At 55.3% G+C, this 16,341-nt stretch overlaps 1 protein-coding gene across 1 annotated transcript; it reads left to right on the forward strand.

Annotated features, from left to right (window-relative positions):
* Window positions 1–945: 945 nt before the first annotated feature.
* Window positions 946–8,267, forward strand: LOC308634438 (potassium channel subfamily K member 18-like; the record flags this gene model as incomplete). Its single annotated transcript, XM_081268255.1, has 5 exons — window positions 946–1,056; window positions 1,519–1,687; window positions 2,720–3,497; window positions 7,699–7,799; window positions 8,077–8,267. 5 exons carry the CDS (start codon window positions 946–948, stop codon window positions 8,265–8,267), a joined length of 1,350 nt encoding a protein of 449 aa, XP_081124381.1.
* Between the last annotated feature and the right edge of the window lie 8,074 nt (window positions 8,268–16,341).

The raw sequence follows: 16,341 nt of genomic DNA on the forward strand, positions 1-16,341 counted from the left end.
GTGCTCCTTCCTGTGGCTGCTGTAGGACACCCCCCGCCCCAGCCACTAAACCCAGAGACCTGTCCTCTCTGGAGTTCTGGGGCCAGCAGCTCAGAACCAGCTGCTCTGATTGGAGAACTCAAGGAGTGGCGGGCGGGGCTCTCCAGGGTCAGGGAGGCGCCTCCCTCCTGGCCCATCCTCAGGTGGCCCAGCTGTCCTTGAAGCACAGTGTGCCTGAAGCACTGCAGTCTCTGCCTCTGAGGTCACATGGCCTGCCCCTCCCCCTGGGTGTGAAGCCCCTCTGCCTTTTCCTGCTACTGAGGCTTCTCAGGGCACTTGGTTCCCAGGAGGCCCAGCTGCTCTCCTCCCTCATCATCCTCACTGCCCTGGGAAAGCTCCGCCCCTTCCAGGCCAGGAGGGAGGAGCCGACTCCAGGAATGAGCCTGGGATTATCTGGAGGGTCTTCTCCACCCTCCCTAATGATCAAGACACCACCACTTCTCTCCTGTGAGCCCTTAGGCCCCGCCAACCTCCACAGACCCACAGCGTGTGTCCACTGTCCTGCGTCCTAGTGTACTGGCCACACTGGCCTTCTCTCAGCCTGTCACACAGGGTACCAGCTTCACCCTGGGTGACGAGTTTGTAGGAAATTAGAAAGCAGCGTCCTCTCTGGGCAGACACAGCCTTGTGCCCTGTGCCCTGAGCTCACAGCTTGGCCTGTGGGCGAGGCTGGACCCAAGTGCCCGACTGCCGCATGGACGGCAGTGCACCCGCTGCCTCACCACACCACAGACCCACCACAGGGCCTCTGCACATGCTGCTGCCCCTTCTGCACATGGAAATCCTTGGTCATCCTTCCAATTTCCACTGGAGTCCCCTCACCAAGAAACCTGCCCTGACCCTAAATCTAGACTGGTGCCTAGAGAAGGTGGCACTTGCACTTCCTGCCATTGATCCCCATCTACAATGAATCCTGGCAGGTGTGCTATTGACTACCATCTGCCTCCCGTGATCCAGATACTCAGCAAGATTGCCTGCCACGCCGACTTGGCCAACAGCATGTGCCCGCTGCATGCAGTAAGCACCCAATGTGTACTGAATGACGCGTGCACTCATGGAACCAACCCTGCCACCAAGGGGTGCCATTCTGGAACCAGCCACAGCAGTGTGGAGGCTTGGGACCCATGAAAATGGACGAGACCACTGGAGGGCCACCCCTTTTGCTCTCACCGTGTCCTGGAGGGTAAGGGTCCCAGATGCCACCTGCTCCTGGAAGGCAGAGCCAGAGGCCCGTTCACCCCAGGGAGCTGCAGTCCTGTGGAGGCTGGCGCCCAGCCAGCCTGGGAATTGCTTCAAATTAATTTGCATAATTGGGCTGCCTGTTGGTGTATGAATCAGGCTTTATGGCATCGGGCACTGAGCACAGGCACCGAGCAGCAGAGCTGTTCCCTCTGCCTGTCAAGGCCATCCACGCTGGCCCTCCGAGGACCCAGGCCATGGGCTGGGGGTGGGACGTCTGTGTGCTCCTGTCCTCTGCAGTGTGGGGGTGAAGGCAGAAAGACCCTGCCCCCTGTGGTGACCCCTGCCCGTCCCTCCCTTAGCCCCGGTGGCCAGTGCTCTCGGGTGACGAGGACCTGGTCTGACCCTGGGAGCAGGCCGGGCCTGCAGCACCCTGTGCGCTGCAGTGCCACTCCACTCTTCCTCACAGGTGTGCCCTTGGCCATGTGGCTTCCTTCCCTGAGCCTCAGTTTCCCCTTCTGAGGGTGGAGATAGGACCCCGTGAAGCTCTGTAGACCCCGCTGCATGCAGCCCTCGGCTTTCCAGGGCCAGGACCCAGGACCATCAGTGGCCCACTGTGGGGCAGGCCCCAGCCTCATGACGTCCTTCCAGCTGGTCCCTCCCTGTGTAGGGACTGTCCCTGTGTTTTACAGGCATGAAACCTGGAAAGCCAGCAGTCAGGTAATGGCATAGCAAGGGTCAGGGCTGGGACCTGAGCCAGGCTGTGGCTTCTGCACCCTGGGGACTCAGAGCTTCCCTGTCACTGGGGCACTTCCTGCTCCTCTGCGAGGCTCCGTGGGCAGCAGCTGTGTTGGTTTTGTCCTCCATCCTGCTCTTGGCCCAGCACCGCGCACACTGCTGTGTACACCGATGGCGTTTAGCGAGTGCCATGTGCAGACACAGAGGGTGGGTCAGACCGTCAGGGGGGCAAGGGTGGCTTCTTACAGCCAGAGTCTCTGGAGGGAGGAGAGGTGGTGGGTTGGGTGGCAAAGCGTCTGTTCCTCTCCTGAGCTCTTCCTGCCCTTCCAGGTGAGCAGACCACCCCTATAGAGACCCTCAGAGACAGCCACAGGACATGAAGGGGGTCATCTCCCCAAACATGGGCTGTCCCTGGACAAGGCCATTTGGAGGCAGGAATGTGGATGAGTTCTTCCTCATCCTTAGGAGGAGATGGCCCCTCCCTCTGTCTCTCCTCCAAGGCAGGCACAATACCCAGCAGGTGGCAAAGGCTTTGAGCAGCATATTTTAATTTCCTTCTTTCCTTCCTGTTTGGTGCTGGGACTTGAACCCGGGCCCTGTGCACGCTAAGCCCATACTCAACCGCTGGGCTCTCCTGTGGGTATGGACGAATCGGACACACTGTAAACATCAGGCCAAGGAGAGGAAACGGAGGGGGTGTATTAAAAGATTGTGGGGGGTGTTGGGAACAGAAATGAACCCCAGGCTCCATCGTCTTTTTCAGGTTATGGCCACATCTACCCTGTCACCAAGCCTGGCAAGTACCTGTGCATGCTGTATGCCCTCTTTGGGATCCCCCTGATGTTCCTGGTTCTCACGGACATAGGGGACATCCTGGCGACAGTCCTGTCCAAGTCCTACAATCAGTTCCGAAAACTCCCTTTCTTCCCTCGCGCCCCCTCTGAGTGGTGCTCTGGAGTGCGCTGCAGGAGGAAGCCCATCGCCAAGCCAGGGGTGGCCCCTGTCCCTCGGATCGTCATCAGCGCTGAAGATCCCCGCGGCCCCAAGTCCAGCAAGTGCCCCTCAGACCCAGGCTGCCACACAGAGCTGTTGAAGAGTCTTTTCTTCGCACAAGAGAAAGAGAACCTGCTGGCCCTGGCCCCACGGACCATGGAGAGGAGCAACTCGTGTCCAGAGCTGGCGCTGGGGAGGCTGTCCGCCTCCATCCTCAGCAACCTGGACGAGGTGGGGTGCCAGGTGGAGAGGCTGGACGTCCCCCTCCCTGTCATCGCCCTGGTGGTCCTGGCCTACATCTCCTGTGCTGCCGCCATCCTCCCCATCTGGGAGACCAACCTGAACTTCGAGAGCACCTTCTACTTCTGCTTCATCACACTGACCACCATTGGCTTTGGGGACACCAAGTTGGACCACCCGACCTTCTTCCTGTTCTTCTCCCTGTACATCATCATCGGGATGGAGATCCTGTGCATTGCCTTCAAGCTGATGCAAAACAGGCTCCTGCACGTGTACAGGGACGGCCTGCTGTGCCTGGCCACAGGGAGGTGCTGCCACCTGCCTAGGAAGTGAGGGCTCCGTCCACTCCTCAGAGACACACGTGGGGAGCTGGCTTCTCTCCTCGTTTTGGGGTAGTGTGGTTTGAGCAGTGACACTGAAGCCTGTCATCGAGACCTTGGGACTTGGGGACAAGCCCTGCATGAAGGCTGAATTTGGCCTTGTGGCCCTTCAAAATCCACTACAAGCCCTTCATTTCCTCACCCCAAGTGCAGGTAATCTCTTGTGCACATTTTTAGAAAACTCCGCCATATGTGGAGGAAAGTATCCAGTGCTCTCACTGGTTTCCTGTGACCCAAGATTATCTACCTTGGTCATTAGAATTGTACTTTCAGCCATGTAGACCTTCCTGAACTGCTCCTGACCGTCACTGGGGGGGGCACAGGGGGCCTGAGCAACCCCTTCTCTCCAATGACTGCATGAGTGCATGTAGGAGCAGTCCTGTCCCGCCCCTGATGCCACTTGGTGGCAAGGTCACTTGTGTGCACGGGGGCTGGGACATGTCCTGATTGCTGGATTCTATGTGGACCACTTCTCTTATTGCATGTGATGGTGTCCCCCGAGTGGGCCGTATGTGTAGCCTGGTACCCTTGTGGGTGGGTGGACACACTGGCCCAGTTCCTGTGGGGGGAGGGACACATGAATTCACTGCCCTGTGCATGGATGCTATACGTATCCTGTCCTTGCGTCCTGTTGGAAGAGCTCCTTTGTGCTCCATCTCTGGTCACTAAAGTGCTGGTACATGTCAGGCCAGCTGCAAGTGACAAGGACCAAATGCTTCCATGAGCAGCACTCAATGACCAAAGGGAGCTGGTGGCTATTCAGTGCCCTTCTCCACTGCCCCTGCCTGGGGTCACTCTGGGTGCTGTATGCTGTCCCCTTCTCTCAGGGGACATGAGCCTCAGGTGCTCCTTGACACACTGTCCACTGGCCTCGTTCGTCTCCTGGCCTCGTTCGTCTCCTGGCCTCGTTCGTCTCCTGGTTTGGCTTCTTTCCTCTACAGGGACTTCCAGTGATCACCTCCCTAAGAAATGACTCACAAAATAATCTTTGTGTCAGAGTGAGTCCTGGGGACATCTGGGCAGCAGGAGAGCTGGTGGTGGCATCTGTGGGCTCCTGACTTTGATGTTTCCCTCCTTGGTTACTAGGAACATCTCCTGACTGCATCTTCAACTGAGAGTCTTCAGACTCCTCCTGGGTCCTGTGAGCACAGTCAGTGAGTCCCTGGGGAATGGTGGAGGAAGCTGCTGGGCAGGACCCGGGGAGACCCTGGGAGGATCCTTGGAAAGCAAAGGAAGGCCCTGTCTTCCCGGTCTCTGCTCAGTCTCAGGTTCTTCCCAGCGTCGAGCACCAGCTCTCAGAGGGGTCCTCCATTCCGATCTTCCCCTTCTTCCCCACAACTATCAGACTTTCTGTCCCTCCAGCCCCTGAGGGACTAGCTCAGGCCATGGAACTGAACAAAAATCCATCAAAAGCTCAGAGTACCACCTGTTGAATTTTGGGGGGGGGGCAGTCCCATGTGCTGGGCTTTTGGAAATTTCTCCACATTCCTCCAAGCACAACTGAGATGAGGCAAAGCCCCTGGAACCCTGAGGCCATCAAGACTGGCCACTCAAGTGGGAGCACTTGGTGGGACCCAGGGGCTATTGGACCCGTGGGCTGCTGCCCATTGTCCAGGCTCAGGGCATCCAAAGATGAGCCAGGGGCATCCTCAGAACCCTGGAAGTCACTTCCTGATAGGCTGGGGGAGCCCTCAGCCAGTCCCTTCCTGAGGCATGGCAAGTCCTGTTCCTATGCAAACATGGACCTGAGGCTGCACACTATACAAATCAAATGTCCTGCCCATTTGCTTGTTTCATTTGCTAGTCAGACTTCTTCCATGGCTCTGAGTCTACGGCCCAGGGTGACATCCTGCCCATTTGCCGCAGTCTTGGCTGGGCACAGAATCACGAGCCACCACACAGCTTTGTAGATTCAAACAGCAAATCTTTATTCCCGAACTCACACCGGCCTCCACACATGTTCTCGGGCAATCCCAGTTCTGCTGCCACCCAATTCACCTACTCCACGAGGCTATTTTCCCAAAAATGCTCTCTGAATCTCAGGAGAACTCAACGGGAGCTCAGGCAGCAGGAACGCCCTAATTCCAGCAGCAATAATCCTCAACATCCAACTTCCCTAAAATCCAAGGTCTTAAACTGGGAACGCCCTTAACCCAAGGAGCGGGATACTTCCTCAAACTGCAGGACACACCCTAATCCTGGATCCACCCTGGTCGTTGAGCAGGGTCACCTTTCTCAAACACACATGCAAGGTCAACAGCGAAATTAACATGGGGTACGCTGGCAAGGAAATTTCGATGCGTCATTCCTACTTGGTAATGGCCCTCAGCACCCATTCCTGGCCCTGCCTCCTATGCCTGCCTCTTGGTCTATTCCTGTGCAGGAAGGTGAATTCCTTCCTCCTTGGAGCCCTGGACTCACAGTGACACCTGGGGATCAAGTGCTTCAGGTGCCTGGCCCCTTCCTCATCTTATCCCAGCTTCTGTAACCAGCTGCTGTGACTGCAGGATGCATTGCCACAGTTTACTTCTCCTGGTTCTGAAGATTGGATGTGTGAGGACAGAGCCAGCAGGGCCGGGTCTTGTGAGGTCCTCTTCCTGGTGTGTGCACACACAGGGGGATCTCAGGTCACTTTACTTCCTCTTGCTTGGTTAACATTTGCAAAACAGATGCAATTAAAAATGAGCACCCAGAATCCACAAAGTCTCAACAATATGAAAACAAACCATAGTCCATCAGGATACAGACACAGCATCTGAACACATGTGTCACCAAAGAAAGAAAGTGTCCTGATGGCAAAGCTCACTCCTGTTCTCCTGAGTGCACTAGTCCCATCCTGAGGGCTCCACCCTGCTGACCTCCCCCCACCCATTGCCTCCCAGAGGCCCCACCTCCCTGGCACTTAGAGTTTCCACCTAGGACTCCTGGGGGACACAAGCACTCAGTCCAAAGCAACTCCCAAGACTCAGATGCCAGCGGTTTGGGGTGTGTCTAGGCTTGGGATTTTCAAAGGTCCCCAGGTGGTCCCAATGTGTGGCCAGCACTGAGCAGCAGGGCAGTAGCTGCTTTCTCAGCCTGAAATGCCCGTCTCCCCACTGGGGTGGAGGAAGACTTGCCTCGAGGCTCCCTCCACCTGGGATCCCTCCAGCTAGTGACCTGGGCTCCCGGAGTGGTCACTCTTGTCCTCCATCCTCCCACTGCATCCCTGTTACGGGACTGGAATGGGGTGCTTGCCTTTTGTGTCCTCTCCAAACTCTGAGCTGCCCAAATAAAACCACCACATTTCTCTCTTCATTGTTCTCTCTCCTTTTATTCCTCCCACCCTTACTTTGCTGGGTCAGCTGGGGATGGGACTCTGCATGGTCCTTAGGGGCACACAAATGCCAAGACAGCAACCTCCATTTTCTGTACACCTGCCCTGTGCCTCAGCCTGCTCTCAACCCTTTGGCAGCATCTCAGCCCACGCTCTTGGCAGCAGTGTGTTAGGTCCCATGGTCTCCATTCTACAGATGAGGAAAGTGAGGCCAAGCAGCCAGCATTCACACCCAGGCCCAGTCTGACTCTAAGTCAGTGGTCAGTGGACCAGCAGCACCAGTGCACCTGGGAACTGTGAGAAGCAGATTTTCAGTTTCCACCTGAGACCTGCTGAGGCCCAAGGCTGGAGCTTAGCACGCCCTTCAGGTGAGTCTGATGCTTCAATCAGGTTTGAAACCATTGCAATAACCACTCACCGTCTCTCTGTGGGAACAGTGATGGGGACAGCAGCCTGAGGAAAGGTAAGAGGTGGGAGTCCAGTGTGGGAAGGGGTGCTACAGGGCAGGGCCTCTGGGCAGTGAGGCCTCCCAGGACTGGAATCCCTGTCCCCCAGGGTGCCATTCCTGCTCATTTGCAAACTCAGGGCCTCTCCTGGTGTGGAGGAGGCTGCTTCTTGCAGGGTCTGGAGGAGGGGATTAGGGCCTCACTTGGGGGATCCTCTCAGCTGTCCTGCAGGACCCAGCTCTTCCAGAACAGCCTCCTGAATTAGGAGGTCCAGAAGGTGCCCAGCCACTCCTGGTCTCTGGAGGAGGGGCCGCTTATTGGTCACCTGCTGTGTTCCTACTCTAGGGAAATGCCCTCTTCCCCCCTGCAGCTCATTTCTGCCCTCCCTGGGCCTGGATCAAAGCTTTGGTGGCATGCAGTGCCATGGCGGCGGTGAAGTGTTGCGCCAGTTGTCTGCCAGCCTGGCAAGAGGTATTGCTAGTGCCACCTTTTTTTAAAAAAAAAGAAGAAAGGAAGTTCAGGGAGCTAAGCGATAAGTTCAAAGTGACAGCCAAAGGGATGGGTTGAGGGTGATGAAGGGAGCCCCTCCGGGAGGCCCGATGGGGGCACCCCAGGGGCGGTGCCAGCGGGCTCTGGGGAGAAGAGCAGTCAGCATCGGTGTTCAGCTGGGCGCCGCCCCGCAGAGTCCCAGGTGTGTGAGGTGCTGAGGATCCTCTGGGGCACCACCCTCTCTCCCTGGGCTCCACAGCAGCAGGGGCGGCTTGGATGGCGGCGGACCTGCGCTTCCCCGTCGATGCCACCAGGTGGCGCCGCCAGACCGCGAGGACCCGGCTCTCTGGGCCAGTCAGAGGTGCCCCTGGGCCTCCAGGTGCCTCCCAGGAAGGGAACACAGAGGAGGGGATGCTTCTGGCCTTGTCCCCAGAGAAGAGGAACCTCTGATGGCCCCACCTGCTGGAGGACCCCTGACAAGCGGAAGTCGGCTTCTGGGTGTGTCCTGAGGACTGCCTGGGACAGCCCCTGGTCTTGCTGCCCTCTGAGGTTTGGGAGTCCTGCCTTCCTTGTCACCAAAGGTGACCAGAGGAGGTGACTTGGTGTTCCGGGACAGTGGCCTGTGGGCTGCTGTATGCCTTGCTCAGGGCGGGCTGCTGCCCCAGCTTGTGAGGGCGCCTGGCCAGCGGGGAGAGAAGGAACCCGACCGCCATGAGGGCTCCTTACTCCCTGCCTCCCACCCGCGAGCCACCTTGGGACCACCACCCACCATAGCTGTGTGTGCGTGGCTCACGGTGATTCACCCTTGCCCTGGCACGTGCTGGCGCATGGTGGGTCCTCGGTGAATACCTGTTGCTCACAGGAACCCCTCCCCAGTCCCTAGGGAAGATCCATGTTGGTGTTTGGGTCCAAACCTTTGCCCCTGACGGCTTGTGCCAGACCACTGAGCTGAACCTGCCCAGAACTGCTGGAACCTTCCCTGGCCGGTCCCCTCCCAGATTTGGTGGGGGGCCTGGGCCAAGACTTAAAGGGCCCCAGTTGAGAGGAAGGACCAGAGACTGCTGAGTCCCTTTAGGGGCCATAGAGGGCAGCAGTGGGTTCCCAGGAAGCTGATCAAGCTTAAGCCCAGAGTCCCTTGCTTGCTTGGGACCTCCTGTGGTCAGGAGGAATTCTGTTCATGAGCTGGCGTGGTGGAATGGTTTTGTTTTTGTCAATGTTGTGATGTTTTTCAATTTGTCGTATTTTTCACATTCTACATATTTTTCTACACAAGCAATTTTGAATAGAATAGTTTTGCATCTTGGGCTTAGAGAGCCCTGAATTGCATAGGCATTCCCAAACCCTGCTCCCCACCCCCCTGGCCAAGAGGCATCCATCAGAAGGAAATGCTGAGCCCCTTACACCAGCCCCCTGCTGATCCTGCAGTCCTTGCCAAGGTCCTCCCCAGATGAAGGTTCAGCTACCATCCCACCAGGCACCAGGGCCCTGCTGCCACATCAGCCATCCACCTGCACAAACATAACTGAAGGGTTGAGTCTCAAACTGGCAAGAGCCCATAATTGGTCCTGACAGAGACACACCATAGCCTGAAGCCTGGATTCTGCCTGGTGGTAGGCTTGTTCACTCTCCCATAGAGAACATGGGAGATGGCCAGGGTGAAGGGGAAGGCAGTTAGATGACCAGACCCTAACCCTCCAGACTGCCATGTTGTGGTCTGATGATTCAGACTTCTGGCACCTGGATAGCCTGGTCAGCCTCGAACCTTGGCAGGTCCTTGGCTTGTCAACTAGACATGGGAAGGACACCTACTTGTAGGGTGGCTGTGAGGCTCAAAATGGATAGAAGGCACCTTGCCCAGCTCTGCTAGCTCTCAGAGCCCCAGCAGTGCCTCACCCTGTCTACGAGGCCTGTTGTAGAGTCAGACTAGGTCTCTCAGCTTTCCCCGGTCCCCCTCCCTGTGTGATGAGGGAGTGGGGATAGATTGTAGGATGCTCCCTCTCCCCACCTGGTGTCCTTGGCTTCCTGGTCACAGGTGTCCTTCCCCAGCCTGTGCCTATTACTTTCTTGTGTCTCCTGAAACACCACCCTTGCCTGACACTCTCATCTGCTGGCCCCTGTGCCCCAGGGGAGGCACCTTAGACCCTGACTGCTTGCCAGCCCCATTCCCCCTCTGGTCTGATCATAAATGCTGCCTCTGCCCCTGTCTGTCCCCAGAACTCCTGACTCCCCCTCCCACCCAGCACCTCTACCTGGACTTGTCCCAGCCCACCTCTCACAGCCCTCCCCATCCCAGTGAAGGCAGCTCCAACCTTTCAGTGGCCCAGGCTGGAAGCCTGGAGGGCTGTCACTCTGTGCTCTTCTCTTCCCACTGACTGGAGGGACCTGTGGCACCTGGCGAGGAGCCCTGAGTTTCTCTCAGAAATCCCACAGCCGCTGGTTTCAGTTGGAGCCCGTAGCACTTGTTCGTATCAGAAGCTCCCGGGTGACTCTGGCTACTTTTCATTCATTCCTCAGTCACAGGCCTGTGTCCAATGACTACGCCGTGCCAGGCCTTAGAGCCCAGCCTGAAAGAGTGAACTTTGGATGTGGGGCACGTGGGCTACTCACGTGTTTTCAGGTAAAGGTACCGTTGGGCCAGTTGAGGGTTGACCTGCTGCCTCAGGATGGCAACTCTGCGAGAAGATTAGCAGGACCTGCTGTCTGTGTGACACTCTCCCAGGTTCTTTCTTTATTTAAAATGAAGGCAGGATGTCAGTCACCCCCAGGGGGGGGGTTGTATCCTAAATGCAACTTACCTTGTCCTTTGTCTAGGCTCTCACATGGCCAAACAGCCCACAGATCTGCAGAATTTGTGACTATTAACATCACAGAACATTGTATTTGGAGAAAGTTCAGGGAACTGGGAAGTTCTCCTGGGAAAGAGAAGTCGTAAGCCATGTCAAATTATCGAGGAGCTGGGCAGGGTCCATTGTGACCCCCAGGTCCCCAACCAGCTCTCTGGAATCTGGGCACACATCACGGTTGACAACAGGATGCACAGGGTGGGTGGCTTGGGTGACTCAGATGTTGCCATGGTGACCAATGTGCATCTTCCCTGAGCGGAGGAGAACTTTGAAGCTGACTTGGATGCAGGGCCACGGAGGTGCCTCCATCTTGAATGCAAAGCCTGGCCACTTTTCATCCTGGCCCTTCAGTGCCCGGCTTTTATTCTTGCTATTTAGATCAGAGAATAAAATCCTTTCAAGTCCTGTAAATTTAAAACACAGGCCATTAAGGACCTTCTCTGATGTTCAAGCCTGCTTTAGTCTCTTCATAATGTCGCTGGTTTGTGGAGAATTAGAGATGATGTGCCAAGGCTGTCAGCCTTGCTTGCCTGTCCCTTACCCAGCACGACTTTGCTGAGCACCTATTTTGTAACAGACTGACTGTTAGGGGCTGGGGATTCAATGTGGCACAAGCTGACCCAATCTCTGACCTCTCAGGGTCACGTCTCTGTGCCTCATTTTCCCCAGGGTACACTAAGGTTGTTTGTCAAAGTGGCCAGGAGTTTTCTTCAGGTGTTTGCTGAATCCCACGGAAGAGCCAGTCTCCCAGCCCTGCTTTGACCTCAGTGGTTTTCTTGTTTTATGTTTTAAGTGTTTGGCTTCCTAGTAACATTTTGTTTGAAAGCAGAAGTCCACAACAACAACCAAAAAATATGAGGGTGGGAATGAAAAACAGGGCTGAGGATTCCCTAAGGTTTCTTCCCCATGGAATGTCTGTGGTGTGGACAGCCAGAGGACTACAGATCCTCTGGTCGTATGGAGACCAAGACCCAGGAGGAGGTAGGTTCTGTTTAGGATGTGCCCACCTAGGGTGTCGGACAGCTTAAACTAAGGACCCGGGGAGCACTGGATCTGTGTCCTGCTAAGCTTCTCCCTGCGTGGAGCGAGTGCTTCCTTCTGCAGGGGTCTGCCCGTCTCATACTGGGGATCCCACCTGGGCCTCGAGGGCCTGCCCCCACCGTTGCCTCTCTAAGCTTCTCGGTGGCCAGTATCCTTCAGGGACAGTGTCCTCTTCTGAGGCTCCCTGCCCCGGTGCCCTGTGATGCCCTGGGGTCAGCCTTCTCCCCCCAGTGGGGCTGAGCCTTCTCAGACCTTGTAGGCTGAAGGGTCTCAGAGGAGGTGTAGGGACCCAGCTGGTGCTACCAACCCCCAGGGGTGCCTCTCACCTGGCAGCTGCTGGGTTTCCTCCTGAGATGAGAAGAGGCCTTCTGTGTCCCCTCCCCTCCCTCCTCAGCATCCTCTCTCTTCCTTCTCAACAGGTGACTGAGGGAAGGCGACCCTGATCTTTCCCCAAAGCCATGGACACTGCCTGGGCAGAGTCTCACAAGTGCCCGGGGTGCTGCTGCCTCCCTGCTGCCTAGAGGAGCTGCAGGAAGGCGAGACCTGAGCCGAGGCCCTGCGCGGCCTGGCCCCCTCCAGCCTCACACAGTTAGATCTGCTCCTGGGCTGAGTCTTTTCACCCTCCTTTTTTGGGACACATATTCCGTCTCTTCCTGAGGGCCCTGTTAATGCAAAGCCCAAAGAGATACTCTGGCTTGGAGAATAGCTTATATCCAACACCTCGAACTTGCTGGGGCCACCCCACTGTGGGGGCTGCTGAAGTTGCCCTCCGCTGTGGCAGGCAGAGGCTGGAGGCTCCGGGGAGCTGGGGCTGTGTTGTCTAGTTCCTTCCGTGAGGCCCTCTGGTCATTCTGCACCCTGCAGTCTAAGAGGCGAATGGCCACCCTTCCTCAGAATAGTGAGGAGCCCGGCTGCCACAAAGATGGGCCCCAGGGTCTGGACAGCCCAGTCTCTCTGCAAGGCAGCTGGCTCCTGGCCTTCTGAGGTCCATGGCTGTCCATGTCCCTGGCCTTAGGCAGTTGGAGAATGCCGGCCCTGTTTTGCTCAGGACTGAAGCCTCGCTAGTCCCTGTCCTGCCCTTCCTTGGAAAGCATCCCAGTTCTCCTAGAGCAGAGACTTTGTTTTGAGCTCTGTGGTCCCTCCTCGGCTCCCTGCATGGGCTTTGATGTCCTGAGCCCTGTCAGAGGCCTCTTACTTGCCCCCAGCATACCATGGAGCTCCGTAGACTTGGATGTGGGCTTTTGCCTGATTCTGAGTGTACATTGACTAGTGCCAGGCTCTGACACATGCTGCCTCCACAAGGGCAGAAAGACTGATGTGCTCACCACTGAGTCCTTGGTGTCTGTTACAACCCCTAGTACATAATAGGTGCTCAGTAAAGTGAAAGAATGAACATTGGATGGCACAAGGCAGGCCTTGATGATGTGCCTAGACCTGAGCACTCAGGAGGATCCTCCAGGGCGAGCAGCAGCCTGTGCTGGAGCTGGAAGCTGAGCCAGGTGGGCACCTGTTTGCCAGGGGAAAGACCTGGGTGAGGTCACAGAGATGAAAGGAGATAAGACAGACAGTCCTTCCTCTGTGCCAGAATTGCTAAGCTCCAGTGCCCTTCTAGAATCTTCAAAGCTAAACTGACAAAGGCTCTGAACTCATGAACAGCTGGGCAGGACACATCCAAGGTTGGGGGGGCACCCTGCAGCAGACTCCCAGCACCTTCCTGTAGGTTGCACCATTTGGGACAGAAGGGTGGCGCTAACACCAGGTAAGGTGGCCGCAGTCTTGTAGCCACTGCCTGGAAGAGCCTCCCCCAGTCCTCCAGCTGCTGTGCTGCTGTCACAGAGAAGATGGCCTGCAATATGGGAATGGGTTTTTGAAATGGCATTTATCCACCATGAAATTCCTGCTCTTTGCCCCAACAATGCCACTCCTAGGGGCTCTCTGATAATTGCTCAGGGGAGAAGAGCCACGGTCCCAGGGATTGCTCACCGCAGCTTTATCTATTCTGGACAAACCATGCAAGTGTCCATTCACAGAGAGCTGTAGTGCAGATTCCTAAGCATTCTCGCACTGGACTCTGCACCATTCATTGATGGTGCAACTCTTTTCAATCCACACCTATTCCTGAAATAGTAAGGCGGAAGCACAATAAAATATTTCTTAATTATTGGGAAGGTTTGCCACAGAAGGCTACTATTTCCGAGTTCGAATCCACAGCAGTAATTGTGCACAGTGCAGGAGAGTGAGGGCCTGCGGGGCTGCTGGCAAGGCTCCTATCTTGACCTGGGGAGCGGTCACATTGGGGCTCACTGCCCAATTATTCTTCACACAGTAAATGTGTTTTGTGCTCTCTTCCTTATGCCTGATATATTTCATAACAAAAATATAAGGAAAAAATAGCATCCCTGTGGTAAAAAAAAAAAAAAACTCTTTTAAAAAATATCGAAAAGTAGAAAATTACAACTAAGAATTACAAAGTAAAAATCTTCACCTTTCTGGGCTCCCTCTACACCCACTGTTTCATTCCCTGGAACTAATTGCCGTCAACACCACAGAGGGTGACGAACAGCCTTCCACAACCCTCCCATCTGCATTTTGCACCAGCTCATGTATGTACACCTGTGAGCCTTGCTTTCCCTGAAGAATGACGTGTCTCTTGATATATACATATATATTTTTTATGGTAAACATTGAGCTACTTCAGTTGTCTCCAGCGTCAGTTGGTGTCCCACCACCTACTCTCACGGGCCCCTCTGTGCAGACAATCTGGGATTGTCCTATTGCCATTCCAAAGTCACACAAATGACTTGACCTACGAATATCTTAACTAATTTCAAAAAGATTTCTCACCCTGACGTATCCTCTCCCGTTTGGGAGTTTGCAGAACACCTCGGTTTGTAGGACAAACTTCATCTTTCCACGTCACCCTCTAAGGCAATATGTGTTTTGCCTGCCTCAGAGGAAATGGGATTGTGAGATCTAAAACCTCAAGATGAACCTCAGGAAGTCGCCTGTCGATAGTACCCTGGGCCACCAGCATAAAATGAGCAGACTAGAACCTTCCCCAGAGTCTCCCACAGAAGGAGAGGCTGTGTGTGCCTGTGTGTATCTTGTGCAGCGCCCGAGTAATGGTTTTTGCAGGAGGCACTGTCTCCCCAACAGTCAATGTAAATCCAATTGGACATAATGACTGGCTTTCTCTCCCCTCAGAGATGGTGACAGTGATTTCTCAGATGCCTTTTAGTTACAGACACAATTTCAGTGATTTCAGTGATTTCAGATGCCTTTTAGTTACAGACACAATTCTGAACAACATAATTGGGTTGGGTCTTTGCAGCCTGCCCTATTGGGCTATTGATTAGCCACTAAAGTCTTCCGCCCTGTGGATGTCTGGGTGCGCAGTCGGCATAGCAAGTGGGCGAAGACGGCCCTGAGTGGGGGTGTGGGCGCCTTCCCAGAGCTGCATCCTGAGGCGGAGGCTCCTCCCAGAGTCCTCTGCCGCTGACAACCACCTGTCGGCACCCACGTGTCAGCACCCCAAGCCAGGAAGTCCTGGGAAGCCGAGTTCCAGCCTTTGCTGTCCTGCTTCACACCTGTGTGACTTGGAATTGCACTGTCCCTCTCTGGGTCTGCTTTCTTGTAGGTCAAAGGTAACCTTCAAGGCCCCTTCTGGCGTTGAAGGCCCTCCCAGAGCCGTCTCATGGAAATTGAATGTGAGCTATAAACACAAGTCGCATAAGCAATGGAACTTTTCTAGCAGCCACATTGAAAACAGCCAAAAGACACTGGCAAAATGAGTTTTAATAATATATTTTATTGAATCCAACAGGTCTTAAATAATATCATTTCTGCATGTGAACAATATAGAAAAACTTAGTAAAAGAGTTTACATTTTCTTCATTCTAAGTCTTTGAAATCCAGCCTGGAGGTTTGTGCTCACAGCACCTCCATTCAGCCTGCTTGCATCTCAAGGCTCCACGCCGGCACGTGGCAGGTGGCCACTGGGTCAGACCCGGCAGGGGTACCTGGGCCATGCATGGGGGGATCCGGCTCGGGCCCCAGTCCCTTACACTGCCTTTCCCTGGGGAAGCCTGAGGATCTACAGATCTCCTCTGTGCCAGCATGACCACTGCCCTCAGCAAGGCACGGGAGGAGGGCTTGCTTCCTCCGCTGCCGGAGTTCCATTTGGAGGAAGAACAAGACAAAAACAAAGTGTGTGTGTGGAGGGCGGAGAACATGACTAACTGACCCTACCTGGGAGCAGTGAGAGCTGGTAAAGGCTGTAGCGGAGGCGACCAGCAGGGCTATGTGTTCTTAGAGGCAGAAGCCCAAGAAGACCTCCAGGGTTTGACTTTTGCGAGAGAAGACTTTCACTAGCCTCTGGGGCTAGACATAGGGGATGGGAAGTCAGAGGGATGAAGAAAATATGGTGATTGTTTCTGGAGCTTCGAGGAGGCCGGTCTGGTAGAGCAGGTGGCAGGAGTTAGCAGCTGGGTGGGGTGAATTGCAGACAGCCTGGAAAGCCAGGCAGAGAGTTCAGATAGAGGTTATTAGGGAGCCACCTTGGGCTCTTGAGCTGGGGAGGAGTTCATTCAGGAAAACAGTGGTTCCTGCAGATTGGCTAAGTCGCTTATGAACTGGAGGCA

The sequence above is a fragment of the Spermophilus citellus genome (genome assembly GCF_964194105.1).
Source record: "Spermophilus citellus genome assembly, chromosome: 15".
Classification (NCBI taxonomy): Eukaryota; Metazoa; Chordata; class Mammalia; order Rodentia; family Sciuridae; genus Spermophilus; species Spermophilus citellus.